The 22,465-nt window shown below is 35.9% G+C and overlaps 1 protein-coding gene across 7 annotated transcripts in view; it reads left to right on the top strand.

The window, feature by feature from the left end:
- OPHN1 (oligophrenin 1) overlaps positions 1-22,465 on the top strand; it is a 608,271-nt gene that overhangs the window by 228,289 nt on the left and 357,517 nt on the right. For all 7 annotated transcript variants that reach the window (XM_047844278.1, XM_047844279.1, XM_047844280.1 and 4 more), the window contains exons 4-5: positions 5,080-5,141; positions 10,210-10,281. In XM_047844278.1, coding sequence (XP_047700234.1) covers positions 5,080-5,141; positions 10,210-10,281 — 134 coding nt within the window. The remainder of the gene's footprint in view (positions 1-5,079; positions 5,142-10,209; positions 10,282-22,465) is intronic.

Raw genomic sequence — 22,465 nt, 5'->3', positions numbered from 1 at the left:
GTGATCCAGTATGTGATCTATTCATGAGAATGTTCCATGTGCACTTGCAAAGAATGTGTATTCCACTGCTTTAGAATGAAATGTTCTGAATATATCTGTTAAGTCCATCTGCTCTAGTGTGTCATTTAAAGCCATTGTTTCCTTGTTGATCTTCTGCATGTATGATCTGTACATTGCTTTAAGTGGGGTGTTAAAGTCTCCTATTATTTTATTATTTTCAATGATTTCCTTTATGTTTGTGATTGATTTATATATTTGGCTGCTTCCAATTGGGGGCAGAGATATTTACAATCACTAGATCTTCTTCATCAATATAGACCTTAATTATGATAGAGTGCCCTTCTTCATCTCTTGTTACAGTCTTTGGTTTAAAATCTAGCTTGTCTGATATAAGTATGGCTACTTCGGCTTTTGGTGTCTGTTAGCATGTTAGATGGTTCTCCCTCTCCTCACTTTCAGCCTCAGGATGTCTTTAGGTCTAAAATGAATCTTTTGTAGGCAGCATATAGTTGAGTCTTGTTTTTTTTTTATATTGATACCCTATTGTTTTTTTTTATTGGATTCCCAGATAATTCTAATGTGTTGCCAGGGTGAAGTATAACTGCCTTATACCAAGGAAGAAACACAACTAACATTTATTGATTGGCTATCATGTGTTCTGGGAGCTATATTTGATGTTATCTTGTTTACTCATCAAAGAACCCTGTGAGATAGGAATTATTATTTCTAGGTAAGGAAAGTGAGTCTCAGAGAATTTGAGTAACTTATCAAAGGTCACAGTTAGTACATCAAATGTGCTTTTTACTCAACCATAGTGCTTCTAAAAACAAGAAAAAAACACAACTCATTCGTCAATTATATCTCCATAACTACTCTGATGTAATAATTCCTAATATGCTCATTTTACAGATGTCGAAATTGAGGCATAGAAAGACTAAATTGAGAAATTTGTCTAGGTTGGTAAGTAGTGGAGCAGGGACTCAAACTCAAATCTCAAGATTTTAGTTCCACTTTTTTTTTTTTACACGGAAAACCCATTTACATGGAAAACTCACTTTGCTAATCATTTTGCTTGTCTATGAAATGAGAGAAGTCCTGGCTACTCCTAAGGGTGCCTGTGAGGATTAATAAAATATTAACTATGAAAGAATTCATAGAAAACCATAGGCCAATATTACTGATGCATGATGATGCAAAAATTCTCAACAAAATATTAGAAAACAAAATTCAGACTCACATTAAAAGGAGAATAATCAGGATCAAGTAGGATTCATCCCTGGGAAGCAAAGATGGTTGAATAAGTGCAAATCAATAAATTTGATATATTAAATTCATAAAATGAAAGGTAAAAGTCAATGATCATCTCAATCAATGCAGAAAAGCCATTTGACAACTCCCAAAAGCTAAAGTCCAGGACCAGAATTCATATATGAAGTGAATTCTACCTAACATTTAAAGAAGAGCTAATACCTATTCTTGTACTCCTGAAACTAAGACTATAGTATGTTAACTAACTTGAATTTAAATTTAAAAAATAGTAATAAATGATCAGAAGACTTGAATAGACATTTTTCCAAATAAGACATACAAATGCCAAAAGACTTATGAAAAGATGCTCAACATCACTCATCATCAGGAAAATGCAAATCAAAACTACAATGAGATATCACCTCACACCTGTTAAAATGGCTACAATAGAAAAATACAAGACATAAGTCTTGGTGAAGATGTGGAGAAAGGAATCCTCTTGCTCTGTTGGTGGGAATGCAGACTGGTTCAGTCAGTGTAGAAAATAGTATTCAGTTTCCTCAAAAAATTAAAACTGGAACTATCCAATTATCCAGTAATTGCACTACTGGTACTTACCCCCCAAAATACAAAAAAATAGTCATTCAAAGGTATATATGCACCCCTATATTTATTGGAGCATTATTTACAATAGATAAATTATGAAAGCAGTCCAAGTGTCCATTGATAGATAAGTGGATAAAGAAGATGTGGGGTGTGTGTGTATGTAATGAAGTATTATTCAGTCATAAAAAGAAGAAAATCTTGCCATGAAATGAGTAGATCTAGAAAGTATATTGGTAATTGAAACAAGTCAGTCAGAGAAAGACAAATACCATATGATCTCACTTGTATGTGGAATTTAAGAAACAAAAAAAAAAATGAACAAAGGAAAAAAGAGACAAACCAAGAAACAGTCTCTTAATTATAGAGAACAAACTGAGGGTTACCAGAGGGGAGGATTATGGGGGGAAATTGGTGAAATAGGATATGGGGATTAAATAATACACATCATCATGAAAAAAAAGTAAAATAAAATAAAATGCTAAAAAGGTGGGGTAAAGAGATTAATTTTATAGTAATTGCACTATAGGACCTAAATGCTGGACTAAAGTCATCAGGACTAAATAAATGCCTGTCATCATCTCATTGTTATTGTTTAGTCATAAGTCAGGGCTTTGGAAGTACCTTACTCAACAAAGTTGATGTTTTTTGGAAAGTTGGAAAGTTTGGAAATTTGTACAAATCAAATAACACTTCAAATTTGTTAGGAAAGTTCAGTAATTAAAGATATCCTGAAATGAATATTTCATAATGGTAAAGTAAACATAACAAATAAAAACTATTTGCATTATGATTAACCATCAATAAAAATAATAGATAAAAATATTTGACAAAATTTAATATGTGTTCATGGTAAAAACTCTCAACAAATTAGATATAGAAGGAGTGTACCTCAGTATAATAAGGGCAGTATGTGACAGCCCACATCTAACATCATATTCAGTTGTGAAAGTTCCAAAGCTTTCTTTCTAACATCAAGAATAAGACAAGTGTTCAACATTGTATTGGAAGTCCTAGCCATATTAATTAGGAAGAAAAAGAAAGAAAAGACATCAGAATTGGAAAGAAAGAAGTAACATTATCTCTATTTGATTTTAAATAGACAAAATCCTAAAGACTTCACCAAAAAAAAATGTGGGGTACGAGGTGAAAGAAATGAGTGAAGAGGATAATAAGTTTAAAAAAAAAACAAAAAATAAATTATGTGAGAAAGAAATAAAGAAAATGATTTCATTTGCAAGGGCATAATAACCAAAGTATTTAGGAATAAATTTAACCAAGGTGCTAAAAGACTTATAGTGTGAAAACTATAAGACATTGATGAAAGAAGTTGAAGATGAAACAAATAAATGGAAAGATATAGTTCTCATGGATTGGAAGAATTAATATTATTAAAATATCCACACTACCCAAGGCAATCTATAGATTGAATTTAATCCCTAACAAAATATCATAGCATTTTCAAAGACTACAACAAATAATCCTAAAATTTGTCTTGAGAAAGAAGAACAAAGCTAGAGGCATTAATGCTCCCTGATTTCAAATTATATTACAAAGTTGTAATCAAAACAGTATGGTACTGGCACAGAAACAGACATATAGATCAGTGGAACAGAATAGAGAGCCCAGAAATAAACCCGCATTTATATGGTCCATTAATCTAAGACAAAGGAGGCAAAAATATACAATAGGGAAAAGACTGTCTCTTCAATAAATGGTGCTGGGAAAACTGGATATTCACATGGAAAAGTATGATTCTGATCTTACACTATTCATAAAAGTTAACTTGAAATGGATTAAAGACTTAAATGTAAGACCTGAAACCATAAAATTCCTAGAAGAAAACATATAGGAAAAGCTTCTTGATATGGGTCTTGGCAAATATTTTTTTTGATATGACACCTAAAGCACAACAACATAAAAAATCAAGTGGGACTATGTCAAACCAAAATTCTTTTGCACAGCCAAAGAAACAGTCAAAAAAATGTAAAGGCAACCTATGGAATGGGAGAAAATATTTGCAAATCATATATCTGATAAAGGGCTAATAGCCAAAACGTATAAACAACTCATATAACTCAATAGCAAAACAAACAACCTCCAAAAAATTCAATTAAATATGAACAAACGATTTGAATCAACAGTTTTCCAAATAATATATTAAAATACCCAAGAGGTACATGGAACTTGCTTAACTTCACTAATCATAAGGGAAATGCAATTCAAAACCACAATGAGATATCACTGTGGTTAGAATAACTGTCATCAAAAAGACAAGAGATAACAAATACTGGTGAGGATGTGGAGAAAAGGGAACCCTTGCACACTGTTGATAGGAATGTAAATTGGTACAACCACTCAGGAAAATAGAGTGGAGGTCCCTCAAAATATTAAAAATAGAATTACCTTATGATGCAGCAATTCCACATCTGAGTATATATCCAAAGGAAATGAAATCACTATGTTGAAGAGATATCTGCACTCCTGTGTTCATTGCAGTATTATTTGTAATAGCCAAGACATGGGAAACAAATGACCATTTATAGATGAATGGATTAAAAAGTTATGATATACATATATATGTTTATTGACATATATATATATTAGAATATTATTCAGGCATAAAATAGTTGGATATTTTGCCACTTGTCACAACATGAATGGATCTTTATGGTATTATGCTAAGTGAAATAAATCAGACAAAATCATACTGTATGATCTCACTTATATGTGGAACCTGAAAAACAAACTCATAGAAAAAGAAATCAGGCTTGTGGTTGCCAGAAGTGGGGGTTGTTTTAATTGTATGAAGGCAATCAAAGGGTACAAACTTACAGTTATAAAATAAATAAGAACTGAGTATGTAGTGTACAACATGATAATTATAATTAGTATGGCTATGTGGTATTTTGAAAGTTGCTAAGAGAATAGATCCTATCCTTAAACTTGTGTGGTATGTATATCAATTATATTTCAGTAAAACTGAAGGAAAAAAATCTCTTTGGTAGGGATTGGCAAGGAAAAAACAAGAAGAAGAAAGAAAATGAAAACAAAAAGATATTCAACAGGCACTGAACACATTCTTCTGTTAGCCTTTGGTTGGTACCTTCCTCTAGTGTCCAGGCAGGCTCAGAGCACTGGCCCCTACCTCATATCACACAGGTCTATGCCCACCTCCCTATCAAGTACTGTGATTAATTTGTCTTATCTTTTATTCTATCCTTCTAGCTGAATCCTTCAAGGAATTTGCTGAATTGCTCAATGAAGTAGAAAATGAAAGGATGATGATGGTAGGTCTCTAACACTGGGCCATGACCTTATTCATTGGATCGGTACTCTGTTGTTTCCATTTTGTCTCATGGCTGTTTAGTACAGTAAAGATATTTAGGCAATAGATCTGGTTATTCTGTCTCAAGCTTTTACCCTGGGAATTTAACATTAGCTAGAGATAGATTATTGTAGAAACTCCATTCCTCTTCATATCAGTGAGAAAGGGTTTCAAAGGACATTAAACTAGGCTATTGAACATGTGCAAAGAAATTGTGGCCTTTAGTGTTCTTAAACATATTATCCATTTATTTATCTGTTTCTCTGTTTGTAAAAATAATAATATGGGTTTTATTTATATTTGACATATAATTGTTTCATTTAAATCTGTGTGAAAACTTTCCTTACATTTAAAGTCTATTTTTTAAAATAATATACTTATTTTTAGAGCAGTTTTAGTTTTATAGAAACAGAGATTTCATATAATCCCTTTCTTCTATTTTGATTCCTGTAGCTTTGTAGTAAGACTTAATGTTAGGTGTGAACTTTACAACCATTTTGTCAGCATCCACCAAATGAATTGCTGGGATTTGATCAAGATTACATTGAATCTATAGAACAGGTTGGGATAAACTGACATCTTAAAAGTATTTTCTTATTTATGAACATGGATTATCTTTCCATTTATTAAGCCCTTCTTTGATTTCTGTTATCAGAGTTTCTTACATAGCTCTTGTATGCATTTTATTAGATATGTTCCTAAGTATTTTCTTTTTTTGTGAGCTCTATTTTAGCAGCTTAAAAAGTAATCATTTTGTGTGGACCCTAGACCTGCAGCACTAATGTCACCTGGCAAATTGTTAGAAATGGAAGTCCTTGGCCCCAACCCAGACCTATTTGTACCTAATGTGAACGTACCTAAGTTGGTCAATATTTATTTTGATTAGGGGTGTGAGGGTAAAGTTGGAACTTTGTAGAGAGCAAAGAGAGGTGTATCTTGCCTTTCTTGATAAGTTGTCTTCCTGTGGGCAGTTCAGTTTTGTGAAGTCCATTTATCCAATAGCCAGAGTTCTTCAATCTGTCATTACTCATCCTTCCCAGCAGTGTGGTACTGGCTTTTCAGAATAGTGCTATCATTTTATCTAGGCTCCTAGAGAAGTGGGGTTGCAGGGCTTGTAATGGCAGTGCCACTAATTGTTGATTTCAGACTAATCATGGTATTTTGCTGTCTCTCTTTTTTCATATGTAAAATGAGGAAAATAATCCCTACCTCCCACAGTTGTTGTAAGAGCTCCAAATGATATAATGAAGTGTTCTATATGTAGCAAAAAAAAACTTATTAAGTAAGTCTTGTTTGTAGTTATCTTTTGTTACCCCCAAGATTCTGCTTGTGGAAATTTGACTTGGGAATTTTCTTAGTTTAAGAGAATTGCTTCTAGGGATACTAAGGAGGGACCAATATGGGTAGCTTCTCTGGAGTCTGGTAGATATCCACCCACTAGCTAATCTACACTCTACTAACTGTTTTCTTCTGCCTGAAGAGTTTGTGGACTATTGCCAATGTTGATCTCAAAGGCATTCAACTCCTTTTCATTCAGATACCACTAGAAAGCTCAACTGTACTTCCTTCAGCCCTAGTTGTTTATCTCTTTTATTTACCCAATTATAAAGCTCTAAAATATTAAAGTAGGACTCATCTTTTGAGATATTGTTTTTCTCACCCTTCTTGCTGGATCTTTTCCACAGGAATGACTCATTTTCTTCTGTCTTTCATTGTTGTGCCCTTTTGTGCCCACAACTTTTCAATCATGTATTGACTTTTAGCTCCCCACTTCCCGTTGAATTCTAGGAATGCTGTGAAGGTTAAGCTCAATGAGGGCCTTTCACAACGTGCCAGGAATTCATTGTTTGACTGCACCTCTCCCTTTTCCTAGAACTGTGGTAAAAGGACTCCTTACCCCAGTATGGATAATCTGGGTTATCTGAGGTATTAAACAGCTTTTTATCCTTTCTATAAGAAGAGACCAAACGAAGCTTTAGAAGAACAGGAAGGAAGTTCACAGCCCTAGCATCTGATAATTGCAAATGTCTAGTCATTCTTGTAATGAACTTAAACTGTTGAAGGAATTATGGAGGAAAGAATTGAGGGGAAGCATTTCCCAACTGTGGTGTTCTTAAATAGTACCCTGTGGGATGTTGTATTAACCTCAGAAGTTGGCCTTGAAAAGTCTCGATAAAAGACTTCCTGTATGATTAAGGATAGGAGTCTTGCCTATGTGCCTTTCTGACTCTGAAGGGAACCATATTAGCAATATGCAAGGTCTGTCTTTGAGGACTGCCAAGAATGACCTAAAGAGACCCATGCTATTTTAAACAGTGTATCTTCAAATCCTTTTTTTGGTAGTTAACAATAAAAGATTCACAAACAATCCTACACTGCTGGATTGTGTACCATCTCTAATCTGCTAAATGTTTTATCTAGTGTTAATTTGGGATTCATGCAATAAGAATCCGATTAAACTCCCTAAGATGTTTAGAATATCAGTTATCATGCTGGGTATTCTACCCTGAGTTAGAAGGTAGGAGCTTTTCTCCTAGAGAATTTATGAAATGGATGCAGTGATCGGAAAGGGGAATAAAGGTCATATTTAATTAAAAGGGCTTTTTTTGAGTAGATGCTGGACTTCTAAGGGATTTAAGGATAAAACAAAATGAAAAAAAAAAAAAGAGCCAAGCTTCAGTGTGACCATTTCCTGTATCTCTAGCTCTGTTTTCTGGCAGAAAGTAGTATAATTACCAATGAGTGTCAAAAAAAGGAAGTGGCTCAGAGTATCTATTTGTGTTGTAGGAGACTGGGAGCAATATTGCCAATGTGATTAAGGGAAATCTATGGTCTCCAATTTCAGTGAATCATATGCTAGTTTCCTAGGGCCAAACATACAAAAAGCAGTGGTCTTATGGACCCTGTGTGAGAAGTTGCTGGTACACCTGCTTATGCAAGAAAATCCCCTTTGAATCACGAAAACTGGTACTGTGCCATCCTTGTGTTGCCTGTGTATGCAAGGGCTCAGCTGAATATCCATATAGAGGTTTGACACATATTACTCTCCTTAGAAATGGCATGTTCACTTCTTATTCAACAGCAAACTTCTTCAGTGTGTCCCAGGTAACCACTTTTTTTGTGTTACCTTGGTGAAAGTGGAAATAATTTTTCTAATTATCTATTGCTGCATAAAAACCTATTTCAAAACATAGTGGCTTAACCTAAAACCATTTAATTTTATCTCATTATGTTGTGGTTCAGGAATTCAGGCAGGGGTCAGCTGGGTGATTCTTCTGCTTCATATGGAGGTGTTCACCTGGGAGGTGGGTTGATGTGGAGAGTCCAAAGCAGCTTTGCTTACCCATCTTGCACCTCAGTGGGATGGCTGGAAGGTTGGGCTGAACATAACTTTTACCAGAATGTGTATATTTGGCCTCACTAGTTTGGTAGTCTCAGGGCAGTCTAACTTCTTAGAGAGTGGCTCAGGGCTCCCCAGTGGGAGTGTTCCAAGAGAACCAGGTGGAAGTTGCTGGCCTTTTATGACTTAGTCTGAGAAGTCACATTGTGTCACTTCTGCTGTATTCTATTGGTTCAAAGAAGTAATGAACTCACTCTCATTAAAGATAGAGGGGGCAGAGGCCTCACCTCAATAGGAGAAGTGTCACAAAATTTGTAGCCATGTTTTAAAAGTTCCACAAAAGGAAAGAAGAAAAATGACTCTCTGTATTGGATCTATGATACCAATGACATAATTTGTTTCCAGGTAGGTACACAAAGTTGATGTCACACAATTCACAATTCATAACTGTAGAGTGTGTTGGGCAAAAGAGATGTGCTAGTACTTTTAATAGAATAATTCTTGTTTTCGATCAAGCAGAATCACTGGTGTCTTTATTTTTGGTGCTAGGGCTTCTGGTAGAGCTTTGATTGGGTGAGAGTTTGCCCATTTAGTTGAACTTTGAATCATACCTAGACACAAAACAGGAGACCCAAAGTGCCTGCAGGACATAGCTAAAAAATATGTACTAATGCCCCAACTTGCCGTGCATTTTGGTGGGTAGTTTAAAAACTGCTTCTTAATATGGAGAATACAGGACTGGTCAAAACTGGCTCTTTACTCTGTTTTCTATTTTTGGTATGAATATATATCTTGTCTTACTGACACTTTATGTCTCATTTGACAAGGAAGGCAGTCCCTCATTTTCTTGTCTTATAACATATCAAAATTAATGCAATAGATCCTAAAATCCAGCCCTTCAGATGTATTCTTTTAGGTCCTCCATTAAAATACAGCTGATTCACACAAGTGAAGAAAACAAACTCCACTTGCTGCCTTGGACAGGTGTAATTATTCAAGAGGTTAATATTGAAGACAAAACTTTGTGTATCTCTGCCTGACCACTAAGCAAGGGGTCCAATTTGTAAATGGGGTTTTTATATCTCTAGAACCATATTAATGTCAATGTTTTAGTATTTGGGCAGGCTGTTTTTATCAGCTTTGGAGCATCTATAGTTAGGTAATTTGAAGGCCTAGTCCAGTGTTCTCTGTGATGCTGTAATACACTCCAAGTTCTGAAGGAAATGTTCTGGTTTTATGACACACACTGGCAGGACTGGAAACAATTGATCTTGATGCTATTATTGCTAACTCATTTCCCTCTCATGAAGTTATTTGCACTTGATGCAATTGGTATTTTCGTGCATTTTCCATTCCCTTTATCTTCTCTTTACCACATATACTTCAGGCCCCCATATCTGTTTCTGGACATGACTATAGATATTTATTGATTAAAAACTCAGATCAGACTGCCAGTAAAAATACAGAGAAATGCCCCTAGTGTTCCTTCTCTCATTTCCCCTCAAATCATTTGATTTTAAGAGACCAATATGGGGGGGAAAGTAACAACAATGGGAAAAAAAACCCAGCAAATCAATTTACATTTTGCAGGCTGATGCATTACAGTGAAATGCCTTAGTAACAAGGAAACTTGAATCTGATATTTTCTAATCTGAAAGTTGTTTTATATGTTTTCTTTTTTTTTTTCTAGGTACACAATGCTAGTGATTTGCTGATTAAACCCCTGGAAAATTTTCGGAAGGAGCAAATAGGCTTCACCAAGGTACATTTTCTCCACATAAGATATTTTTTACGGCAGTTGAGTAGTTGTTTGGGCTACCACCCTTCATTCTTTAGGGGCGAGGAGGGTTCATATATATAAGAATCATTCAAAAAAGTGAGAAAATCTGGAATTGGTGCCTGGTCATGTTTCCAACTAGCTGTGCAACTGTTGGTTGACAAGTCAGTTCTCGTTTTGGAGCTTCCATTTCTCCATCTGGAAAATGAGGAGCTCAATAATAACAAGTATTATTTAAAGGGTAATTACTATTATGTTTGCTAAGCATTGGACTTCATGCTTTACATTAATTCTGTAATTACAACAATTGTGTGAGTTTCTGGTAGTATCTCATTTTACAAATGAGGCAACTGAGGTTTGGGCATGATAAAGAACTTGATCAAAGTTATATAGTTAGTGACAGTAACCAGGATTTAGACTTTAGGGTTTTTTAGCTTCAAATCCCACATTCTTTCCATTAAGCCATACTATGTAGATCTTTGCTGTCCAATATTATAGCTATAGCTATATAAATAAATTAAAATTAACAACTCAGTTTCTCAGTCATGCTAGTCACATTTCAAGTAGTCAGTACCCACATGTGGCTAGTAGCTACTATATTGGATTGCACAGATATAGAACATTCCATCATTGTAGAAATTTCTGCTGGAAGCACCTTGCCAGATAATCTGAGATTATTTCCACCTTGACTACTCATGGATCTGATTCCCCAGTGTTTCATAAAGGGATATGAAAAATTGTCAAATTTATTCTTTTTCAGCTAGGTGTAGACCTATTTTCTGAACTCCAATATGTATGCCATGTAACCTAAATAGTCTTCCAGAACTAAATGTAGCATCTTGACCAAGCATGTAGTCCTAAAAAGGACTAAGAACACACCATCTGGTTATTATCTAGAATATTGTGACAAGCAGTTTGGATTGAAGATATGGAAGTAGGAAAACAGAGGAGACTAAGTGGCTGTGATACCATAGCTGGATATCATCAGTCAGATTGACATGGGCATTATTTGAGTGACTGACATCAAGGCTAAATGAGTTATTTGGATAGCCCAGTAATTCTGGATTCCACTCAGTTTACCTGGAATCTCATTAACATAAATACTTAATTGGGAAAGTATATAATTGAAGTAGAGAAGAACCTTTAAAATCACAAGTGTGGTATGGAAGTAATTAACCACTAAGTGATGTGACAGTTGTTACATAACAATGAATAAAGAGTATGAAGAAGCATAAACAATGTGAGAATCTTCACAGTTAGTCTACTTTCACTCCTGAATGATATTAGGAAAAAGCACAGTAAAAATATGCTGCATTTGTTGACCCCATATCATCTGAGGGAAACAAATTTCTAATATATATTTCCTATGTCCCAGGCCTGTGCTGAGGATTTTACATATGCTGTCTTCCTTAATTATTACAGCAAATCTATGAGGTGGGAATGTATAATATTCATTATCCCAATGAAGAAACAGAGACTCAGAAAGCTTAAATTCCTATATTCCTATCAGTCTTTTTCTCCTACTTCTTTACTGGTAGGGTCAACTTGCACACCTAAAAGGAAAGTGACCAACTCTCAGTATGAGTGTTGTTTTTCAGTCTGTCTAGAATTATCCTAGTAGTAAAATTTGGGGTAATAGAGCACTGAACTAAAGACTAGAAAATACAGCTTTCAGTCTACCTCTGTGTGTTTTCCAATTATTGCCTCTCAGTTCCAGTACTTCTTAATACCTGTTCTATGAAATTGGACAGAATTCCTTTAAGCATCACTCCTTTATACATGCTGTTAAGCTTTCTCAGTAGAGGGTGCTGGAGGGATATTGCAGGGAGAAGGGACTCTCCTGAAGTTTTCAGCTGCTGCAAGTGGGCGTCAGTAGAGAGGGAGTGAGCCATCTGGTGGGGCTCTGAACCATTCACACATCCAAAACACATAGTCCCTCAGTGACCTTGAAGCCTCTCTACCTGGCCTGGTGATAACTTTCCTGCTGGTCTCTCAGTTTAGGTCTCTCCCTGAAAGCTTCCCCACTCATGTTGTCTCCTAGCTTCCCTCTGTAGGGTCCCCACCTATCCCACCAGCTGACTGAAGGTCCATAACAGAGTTGCTGCTCCATGATTTCTCTGCCAGCTCCCACACAGCCTATTTGAATTCTAGGAGGTTCCTCCTGAGGCAGGCTGGTCCTGCAATGCTTATCTGCAACCTAGAAGGTTCCCATTCTCTCTATAGTACTACCTGCGCTCTGGAGAGTTGCCTCCTGCTTACCTAGTAAGTGTGGACCACCAGGCCAAACCAATTTAAACTAATTTCTCTGCTTAAATTATACCTTTTCCAATGAGTTTGGAACCCCAGATTTCCCCTTCCTTGTGTGCCTTCTCTCAGCCTCAGGGTACTGTAAAGAGTTTCCTTATATATTATAGTTACTTTCTTTTTAGTTTAACAAGTTTGTAGTTTAATAATTCTATGTAGTGGTTTTTGTCTTTTGTCTGGGCCCAGACTGATACACCCAGCACTTCTGCTAGTTGGCTCTGTGACTTAATTGGTAGTGGTATGTGCTTTGCCAGGCATTACAAAGAGGGGTGTGTGTTCTCATTTGAACCTCAGAACCTTGTAAAGTAGAAGTTACTATCCACTTTTTACAGATGAAGATACTAAGGCTCAGTGAGGTGTAGTGTCTAAAGCCATTCAGCCAGGAAGTGGCAGAGCTTGGGTTTGAGTGCAGTTTCTTGATTGTACGTCTGGGGCTCATTTCACTTTATGAGAGATCTCACTTCTCTCTGGACCTCAGTTTTGTCATATGTACAAAAAATGATGGGCAAATAATTCCTAATCTAATATTCTGTGTGAAATTCTAAGGGTGATTAAATGTGCATCTATACAGTAGTAGAAATTGACTAGTCAGAATTTAGTGTGCTATAAATGTAAAATATGTGCTAGATTTTGAAGGTAGTGTGAAAATTTTAAATATCACTAATATTTTATATTGATCACATGTTGAAGTGGTACTCTTTTGGATATAGTGTGTTAAATATATTGTTGAGATAAATTTCACCTGTTTCTTTTTCCTTTTTTTTTAAATTTTTTCAATATATGAAGTTTATTGTCAAATTGGTTTCCATACAACACCCAGTGCTCATCCCAAAAGGTGCCCTCCTCAATACCATCACCCACCCCCCATCAACCCTCAGTTTGTTCTCAGTTTTTAAGAGTCTCTTATGCTTTGGCTCTCTCCCACTCTAACCTCTTTTTTTTTTTCCTTCCCCTCCCCCATGGGTTTCTGTTATGGATCCTGAGAATCTTTTTCCTTTTCTTAATATGCTTATAGAAAGTTAAAAATTATAAATGTGGCTTGCATTACATTTCTATTTGGTAGCACTGAACAAGAGAAAGTAATTACAGTTGAATTATTTATTTTATAACTGGAAGTTTGTACCTCTTGTTCCCCTTTATCCATTTTACCCATGCCCCCACCCCACCCCCCTCTGGCAACCACCAGTTTGGTCTCTGTATTTAAGATTTTGTGTTTTGGTTTGTTTGTTCATTTGTTTTATTTTTTAGATTGCACATGTAAGTGAAATTATATGGTATTTGTCTTTCTCTGTCAGACTTATTTCACTTAGCATAATAACCCTCCAGGTCCATCTGTGTTGTTACAGATGGCAAGATCTTTCTTTTTTAATGCTGATAATATATATCACATCTTATTTACCCATTCATCTGTCAATGAATGGTTGGTTGCTTCCATATCTTGGTTATTGTAAATAATGTTGCTATAAAGATAGAGGTGCATATCTTCTTGAAATACTGTTTTTCCCCCCTTTGGGTAAACACCGAGCAGTGGGATTCCTGGATCATATAGCATTTCTATTTTTGATTTTTTGAGGAACCTCCATACTGTTTTCTACAGTGGCTGTACCAACTTGCATTCTCACCAACAGTGCAACAGCATTTGCTTTTTCTTTCTCTGCATCCTCACCAGCACCTATTGTTTCTTGTGTTGTTGATTTTAGCCATTCTTACAGGTGGGAAGTGATATCTCATTGTGGTTTTGATTTGTATTTCCCTGATGATGAGTGATGTTGAGTATCTTTTCATGTGACTATTGACCATCTAGATGTCTTATTTGGAAAAATGTCTCTTCACTGTCCATTTTTAAATTGGATTATTTAATTGTTGGTACGAACTTTTACAAGTTCTGTATATATTTTGGATATTAACCCCTTATCAGATATGTCATTTACAAATATCTTCTCTTGTTCAGTGACAGTTTTGTTGACAGTTTCCTTTATTATGCAAAATTTGTTTATCTTAATCAAGTCCCAATAGTTTAATATTTCTTTTGTTTCCCTTTCCCAAGGTGACATATCTAGAAAAATGTTGCTATGGCCGATGTCAAAGAGGTTACTGCCTATGATTTCTTCTAGGAGGTTTTTGGTTTCAGGTCTTACATTTAGGTCCAAGTAATTGCTTTTGATAGAAAGGTCCTGACATTTCGTGGATTCTCTGGATTCAGAATTAACAGAAAGGTAGCATTTGAAGAAAATTCATATACACATAGATATATAATTAATTAAATTAGTTAACACACACACACACACACATATAAAGTTATTCAAATAGCACCTGGCAAATAATATATGTTAGTGTTTTGTTATCATCATCATCATTGTTATTCGCAGCAAAACTGGGAGAATAGAACACTCTGCATGAAATTGTCCAATTGGTGATGGTCTTACTCTGATTAAAATAATCACAAGAAGTGGCACCTGGGTGGCTTGGTTGATTAAGCGGCAGACTTTGGCTCAGGTCATGATCTTGCGGTTCATGGGTTCAAGCCCTGCGTCCGGGCTCTGTGCTGACAGCTTGGAGCCTGCTTCGAATTCTGTGTCTCCCTCTCTCTCTGCCCCTTCCCTGCTCGCACTCTGTCTCTCTACATCTCTCAAAAGGGAATAAACATTTAAAAAGAATTTTTTTTTAAATTTTTTTTCAACGTTTATTTATTTTTGGGACAGAGAGAGACAGAGCATGAACGGCGAGGGGCAGAGAGAGAGGGAGACACAGAATCGGAAACAGACTCCAGGCTCCGAGCCATCGGCCCAGAGCCCCACGCAGGGCTCGAACTCACGGACTGTGAGATCGTGACCTGGCTAAAGTCGGACGCTTAACCGACTGCGCCACCCAGGCGCCCCTAAAAAGAATTTTAAAAAATCACAAGAAGAGACGTTAGTGAGTGAGGCAGGAAGAGAAGGATAGGGTCAATGAATGTTTCCCAAGTGACTACTGGTATATGGAGAAGTTTCATTTCACTAGATCTGTGTCTCTGGCTCTGCAGGATGTGGGAGATGTCTTCTTATCATAGAAAGTAAAACAAACAAACAAACAGGGGGTAAATAAAAGAGAGTGCTGGGAACTGAGAGGGGACATATTCGGAATAAACTCATCTTGTTCAAAGAGGATTAGCCTCTTCAAATGATGCTGATGATACTACCTCTTGAAATAATAAATGTCTTGTGTGAAATCTGTGGAAAGGTGAATGGTCATGCATGGAGGGGAATGATGTGTGATAATCAAATGGTACTCTTCTCTTGTGGTTCCTGTGATAGATTTTGAGCTATTGGTCTGGGTTGGCTTTCCTGGGTAATGGAAGTTACTCTGTTTGCAGAGTCCATTTGCAGGCCAATGAACTCTGTTGTAAGTTCAGCTTGGCTAGCCAAGACCTAGTGGAAAGGCTCTTTCAATAATCAGAATCTCAAAAGGCCATTTTGTAACAGAGTCATTTCACAAAGACAACAGATCCTCTATCTGATTAGCCACTCTGATGTGATGCCTTGGATACTATCTTTTGTTATACAATAGATTCTAAATGTCTCAGATGGTTGGCTTCCCAAGCATGGAATCATGGGTCAGATGATTTCCCAGGTATCGTCTCCATCAGAGGATTTTTTTCCCTAGGAGAAACTGTCTTGGTAGGGCTCCTAACTCCCTACTTAAGCCAGAACAGTTTCTCTTGCACTTATAATAGGATTCTATTGGCTAAAAAGTTTGAACACCAACTCTTTATGCTAAAACTCTATTGGTCTCCCTTTTCTAATTAAATAGGATATGTCTTTTAATCTCTGTATGGCAGTTAGGACATATGCAATTAGATGAAAATTTGTTTTCTTCAAATTTTAGTGTGTAATCTGCAATGTAATCAGACTAATCCCATTTTACAACCCTTAAGTTTTGACAAAAATAGCTTTTATTTTTTCTACTGTAAAATTGAACTTATATACAATTGAAAAAATAATGCAATCAAATCTATTTAAAAACTTAATAGTCTTCATTCTTTCCCTACTCCTCAGAAGACATTCATTTTTAACCATTTATATTCCACCATTTGGTGGTTACTTTCATATTTTTAAAAAAATATGCTTGTATTGCTATTGCATTATTTATCTACTTGGGAAATTATTTAATTTGTCTTGCTATAAACAGAGGGGATCATGGCTCATACCTCTTTCTTCCCCTCCCCTCCTGTTGTTGGGTGGACTGGGGAGACCCCCAGATCCTGAGGCCTCCACCTAGCCTGTCTCTGGGAATGGTTGTCGCCAGAGGCTCTTATTCTCATCACCAGAAAGAATTCAAGGATGGACCAGACACAGTGGTTGAGCAGTGCTGGTGGAAAAATTTAGTAAAATGAGAGTACACTCTTAAGATCTGAGAGCAGGCAAGCTCAAGTGAACGCTGTGCCCCAGGTTTGGGTCTTTATCTTTTATAGATAGTTATTAACTAAGGGATGGAATATTTATTATTTGTGGAGGGGATTTCTTTGGGAGCAGGGTTTCATGCCTTTTCTCCCTCACTTGGTGAGGGTCTCAGGCCTTCTTTGCCTTGGGCCTGTGTAGTTTTGATATGGCTTCTTGTGGCTTTGTTTTTGGAGTGCTGTCAGGACAGGTCTCTAACTTTCCTGATAATGGAGCATGATATGCCCTTTGCTGGCCTCCAGGCATCCTGTTAAAGCCTAACTGCCTATTCTAACACTTATAATTTTTAATAACTATAACATACTTTTACCTTCTGTTGTTCACCACTGTTTAAATAATATACTTAACCCATATTTCTTACTCCATCACCTTTTGACCGACTTTGTAAGATGAAAGTATTAACACTTCTGTCTTGCTTTACTAAAAGCCTCGACTCCTGTCAGACACACCTTTACTTTTCACTGGTAGGTTGATAACGGTACTATTCTAGTCTGGAACCTTAATTTAATCTTGTTTTTGGTTATTATTAGGCTCATTTTATAGTGGCAAATGCAAGTGAAATTTCCAGAATTTTAACACAAGTTTCTTGGCTCTGAGTCCATGAATTTTCACATTTCTTATATTGGATTAATATAAGTATTAATTTCTGGTGGATGGGATAGATCAAGGATGACCCCTTCTTTACCCTTTTCTCTTAATTTCTTGTCTACTAGGCTTAGAGTTTTTTGGCCACCCTACTCTAGACTCCTGTTTAGTTAACTCCTTCTATTCCTCTTACCTCTTAAAAGTAACTGTACATGCAAATTTTGTGAGTCATTTTCCATGTGTATATTTTAGCTATCACTTGATTAACAGAAGCCTTCCCACCACTATTCCCCTTCTAACCACCATGCAACAACCCCCCCCCCCAACATCCTGCACCAAGGTCAAGGAAGGACAAACAAAACTCAGTCCAGTTCTGTTCATAATGGGTCTTTCATGTAGCAGTGTAGAATGCTGGACTGTCCATTGGAGATGGCAGAATAAAGACTTAGTCATCTCCCGTAGACCCATGACAGAGAAAGTATTTGTACCCTTTGATTCATATTTTTTGGACTTGTCAGAATTGTCCACAGTATTATGTTTTCAGTTCTTTTTCAAGGATTCCCTTGCCAAAGAACTGTCGCTGAATTGAGACTTTGTGTGTTCTCTGGAAATAATAGGGCCAAATTGCCTAAGACATCTGAATCTGCATTTAACTCACTTTTTGGAGAGTTAGAGCTTCTGTGGAAGCTATGATATTAGTGTTTTCTCAACCAACAGATGTCAGGCAAGAGACATTGACAGTAATGTATGAAGTTGCCAGTCTTATTGCTGTTTCTTCTCCATGAACAGAGATCATAGGAAGAACTTTAGGAAAAGATCCTGTTCTGGAAGCAGATGAGGTTGAAAAAATTAAGAGGATGGAACAAAATGCAACCTAATAGGATAGGTGAAACCAAGGGTATATCAGTCTGCCCTGCATTCCAAATATGAGAGTATACCCTGGGACAGAAAGGAAGGGAACAGGAGCAAAGAACTTTCAACAGCTACAAAGAGTTTGAATTATCACATCCACTCATCCCTTTTTGAATCTCAATGGCCCCATAATGTATTAACCAGAAGAGTGAAATACTCAAGGTGCTCAAGAGCTAAGCTGTGTGACAGTAATCCATAAGTGGTTTCCAAGCCAATATTAAATATTTTACATGATTTATAATAATTACCAGATACTAGGTAATTGCTGTATATTAACTCAGTTAAGCATTATTATCTATATCCCACAGATGAGGAATTCAAGACCCATAATGGCCAAATAACTTGTCCAAGGACACAAAGTTATTAACAGAAGTAAGCTTCAACCAGATTTTCGTAATTCCAGAAATTGTACTCTTTCCATTTTATGCACTCTGAACCCAGATTTTGTGGGGTTGTTATGAAAAAAATTAAAAAGATAGATTAATAATGCCTATTGACAATTTAATGGGTAAACAAATTCACAATAAATTCACAGTACTTTTACAGCAGTGAGAATGAATGAACTAGACCTGTTGTATACAACAACATGAATGAATCTGACAAATATAAGGTCAAGGGGGGAGAAGCTTGTCACAAAAGATTACCTGCTATGTGTACATATTTTTATAAAATTCAAAAACAAGCAAAAATAAGTGATGGTGTTAGAAGCCAGTATACTGGTTACCCCACAATGAGGTATTAGTGACAAAGTCAGGCACAAGTGTCACTTTAAGGGAGTTGGTAATATTTTGGCTTTTTATATGAGTGCTGATTGCACACGCATGTTCAGTTTGTGAATATTGAAACTTGTGCAGAGTATTTTTCAGGTTACATGTTACAATTTTTTATTAAGTTTTTTTTTTATTTAAACTCCAGTATAGTTAACAATAGTGTTAAATTAGTTTTAGTTGTATAATATAGTGATTCAACAATTTCATACATTACCCAGTGCTTATCACAAGTGCACTCCTTAATCCCCATCACCTATTTGACCAATCCCCCACTCACCTCCCCTCTGGCAATCATCATTTTGTTCTCTATAGTTAAGAGTCTCTTTCTTGCTTTCTCTCTCTTTCCCTCTCTTTTTTGATGTGTGTATTTGTTTTTTTCCTAAATTCCACATTTGAGTGAAATTATATGGTATTTGTCTTTCTCCGACTGACTTATTTCACTTAGCATTATACTTTCCAGCTCAATCCATGTTGTTGCAAATGGCAAGATTTCATTACTTTTTATGGCTGAATAATATTCCTGTGTGTGTGTGTGTGTGTGTGTGTGTGTGTGTGTACACCACATCTTCTTTATCCATTCATCAATTGATGGACACTTGGGCTCTTTCCATAATTTGGCTATTATAGATAATGCTGCTATAAACATTGGGGTGTATGTATCCCTTTGAATTAGCATTTTTGTATTCTTTGGGTAAATACCCAGTAGTGCAATACCTGGGTCATAGGGTCATTCTATTTTTCACTTTTTGAAGAATCTCCATACTGTTTTCCAGAGTGGCTGCATCAGTTTGCATTCCCACTAACAGTGCTGGAGTGTTCCTTTTTCTCCACATACTTGCCAACACCTGTTGTTTCTTGTGTTGTTGATTTTAGACATTTTTCCAGGTGTGAGGTGATATCTAATTATAGTTTTGACTTGTATTTCCCTGATGATCAGTGATGTTGAGCATCTTTTCATGTGTCGCTAGCCATCTGTATGTCTTCTTTTGAAAATGTCTATACATGTCTTCTGCCCATTTTATAATGGGATTATTTATTTTTGGTGTTGAGTTTTATAAGTTCTTTATACATTTTGGATACTAACCCTTTATCAGATATGCCATTTTCAAATATCTTCTCCCATTTTATAGATTGCCCTTCCGTTTTGTTGATTGTTTCCTTTGCTGGGCAGAAGCTTTTTATTTTGATGAAGTCCCAATAGTTTATTTTTGCTTTTGTTTCCCTTGCCTCAGGATACATAACTAGGAAAATATTGATATGTCCAATATCACAGAAATTACTGCCTGTGGTCTCTTCTTTATTTTATTTTATTTTTTAAAAATATTCATTTATTTATTTTGAGAGAGAGAGAGAGAGAGAGAGAGAGCAAGAGAGCAAGAGAGCAAGAGAATGGGGGAGGGGCAGAGAGAGAGAGGGAGAGAGACAGAGAGAGAGAGAGAGACAGAGAGAGAGAGAGAGACCCAAACAGGCTCTGCACTGTTAGCACAGAACCTATCCTGGGGCTTGAACTCACAAATGTTGACATCATGACCTGAGCAGAAACCAAGAGTCGGACACTTAATTGACTGAGCCACCCAGGCTCCCCTCTCTTCTATGATTTTTATGGTTTTAGGTCTCAAATTTAGGTCTTTAATGCATTTTGAATTTATTTTTTTATATGGTGAAAGAAAGTGGTCCAGTTTCTTTCATTCTTTTACATGTTGCTGTCCAGTATTCCCACCTCCATTTGTTGAAGAGATTATCTTTTTCCCATTGGATATTCATTCCTCTTTTGTCAAAGATAAATTAACCATATATTTGTGGGTATATTTCTGGGTTTTCTATTCTGTTTCACTTAACTATGAGTCTATTTTTATGCCAGTACCATACTGTTTTGATTGCTACAGCTGTGTAATATAAATTAAAGTCTGGAATTGTAATACCTCCAGTTGTGTTTTCCTTTTTCAAGATTGCTTTGGGTATTCAGGGTCTTTTGTGGCTCCATAGAAATTTTGGGTTTTCTCTAGTTCTGTGAAAAATGCTATTGGTATTTTGATAGGGATTACATTATATCTGTAGATTGTTTTTGGTAGTATAGATATTTTAACAATATTTATTCTTTCAACCCATGAGTATGGAATGTCTTTCCATTTCTTTGTGTTGTCTTCACTTTCTTTCATCAGTGTTTTAGAGTTTGTAGAGTATAAGTATTTTCTCCTCTTTTGTGAAGTTTATTTCTACATATTTTATTGATATTGTTGAATTGTAAATGGCATAGTTTTCTTAATTTTACTTTCTGTTGCTTTATTTTTAGTGTATAGGAATGCAACAGATTTCTGTACATTGATTTTGTATCCTGTGACTTTACTGAATTCATTTATCAGTTCTAGTAGTTTTTTTGGTGGTGTCTTCAGGGTTTTCTACACATAGTATCATATCTGCAAATTGTGAAAGTTTTACTTCTTTCTTATCAATTTGAATGCCTTTTATTTCTTTTTCTTGTCTAATTGATGTGGCTAGGACTTCCAGTATTATGTTGAATAAAAGTGGTGAGAGTGGATATCCTTGTCTTGTTCTCGACCTTAGAGGAAAAGCTTTTACATTTTCCAAGTTGAGTATGATGTTTGCTGTGGGTTTTCCCTATAAGGCCTTTATTATGTTGAGATATGTTCTCTATAGACCTGCTTTGCTGAGGTGTGGTTTTTTGTTTTTTTGTTTTTTTTTGTCATTAATGGATGTTGTACTTTGTCAAATGATTTTTCTGTATCTATTGATCTATTTTTCATCCTTTGTCTTAATGATGTGATGTATCACGTTGATTGATTTGCAAATATTGAACCACCCTTGCATCTCAGGATTAAATTACATTGATTGTGGTGTATGATTTTAAAAATGTTTTGTGGGATTCTTTATGTTAGTGTTTTGTTTGGGATTTTTGCATGTATATTCAACTGAAATACTGGATTTCAGTTTTCTTTCTTTTTGTGGTGACTTTGGTTTTGGTGTCAATGTAAAGCTGGCCTCATAAATAAACTTGGGAGTTTTCCTTCCTCTTCTATTTTGTGGAAATGTCTGAGAATAATAGGTATTAACTCTTCCTTAAATATTTTCAAGAATTGACCTATGAAGCCATCTCGTCCTTGATTTTTGTTTGGTGAGAGTTTTTATTGATTAGGTTACATT

This window comes from Prionailurus viverrinus, chromosome X, assembly GCF_022837055.1.
Source record: "Prionailurus viverrinus isolate Anna chromosome X, UM_Priviv_1.0, whole genome shotgun sequence".
Classification (NCBI taxonomy): domain Eukaryota; kingdom Metazoa; phylum Chordata; class Mammalia; order Carnivora; family Felidae; genus Prionailurus; species Prionailurus viverrinus.
This window is presented reverse-complemented; position numbering and strand designations above follow the sequence as displayed.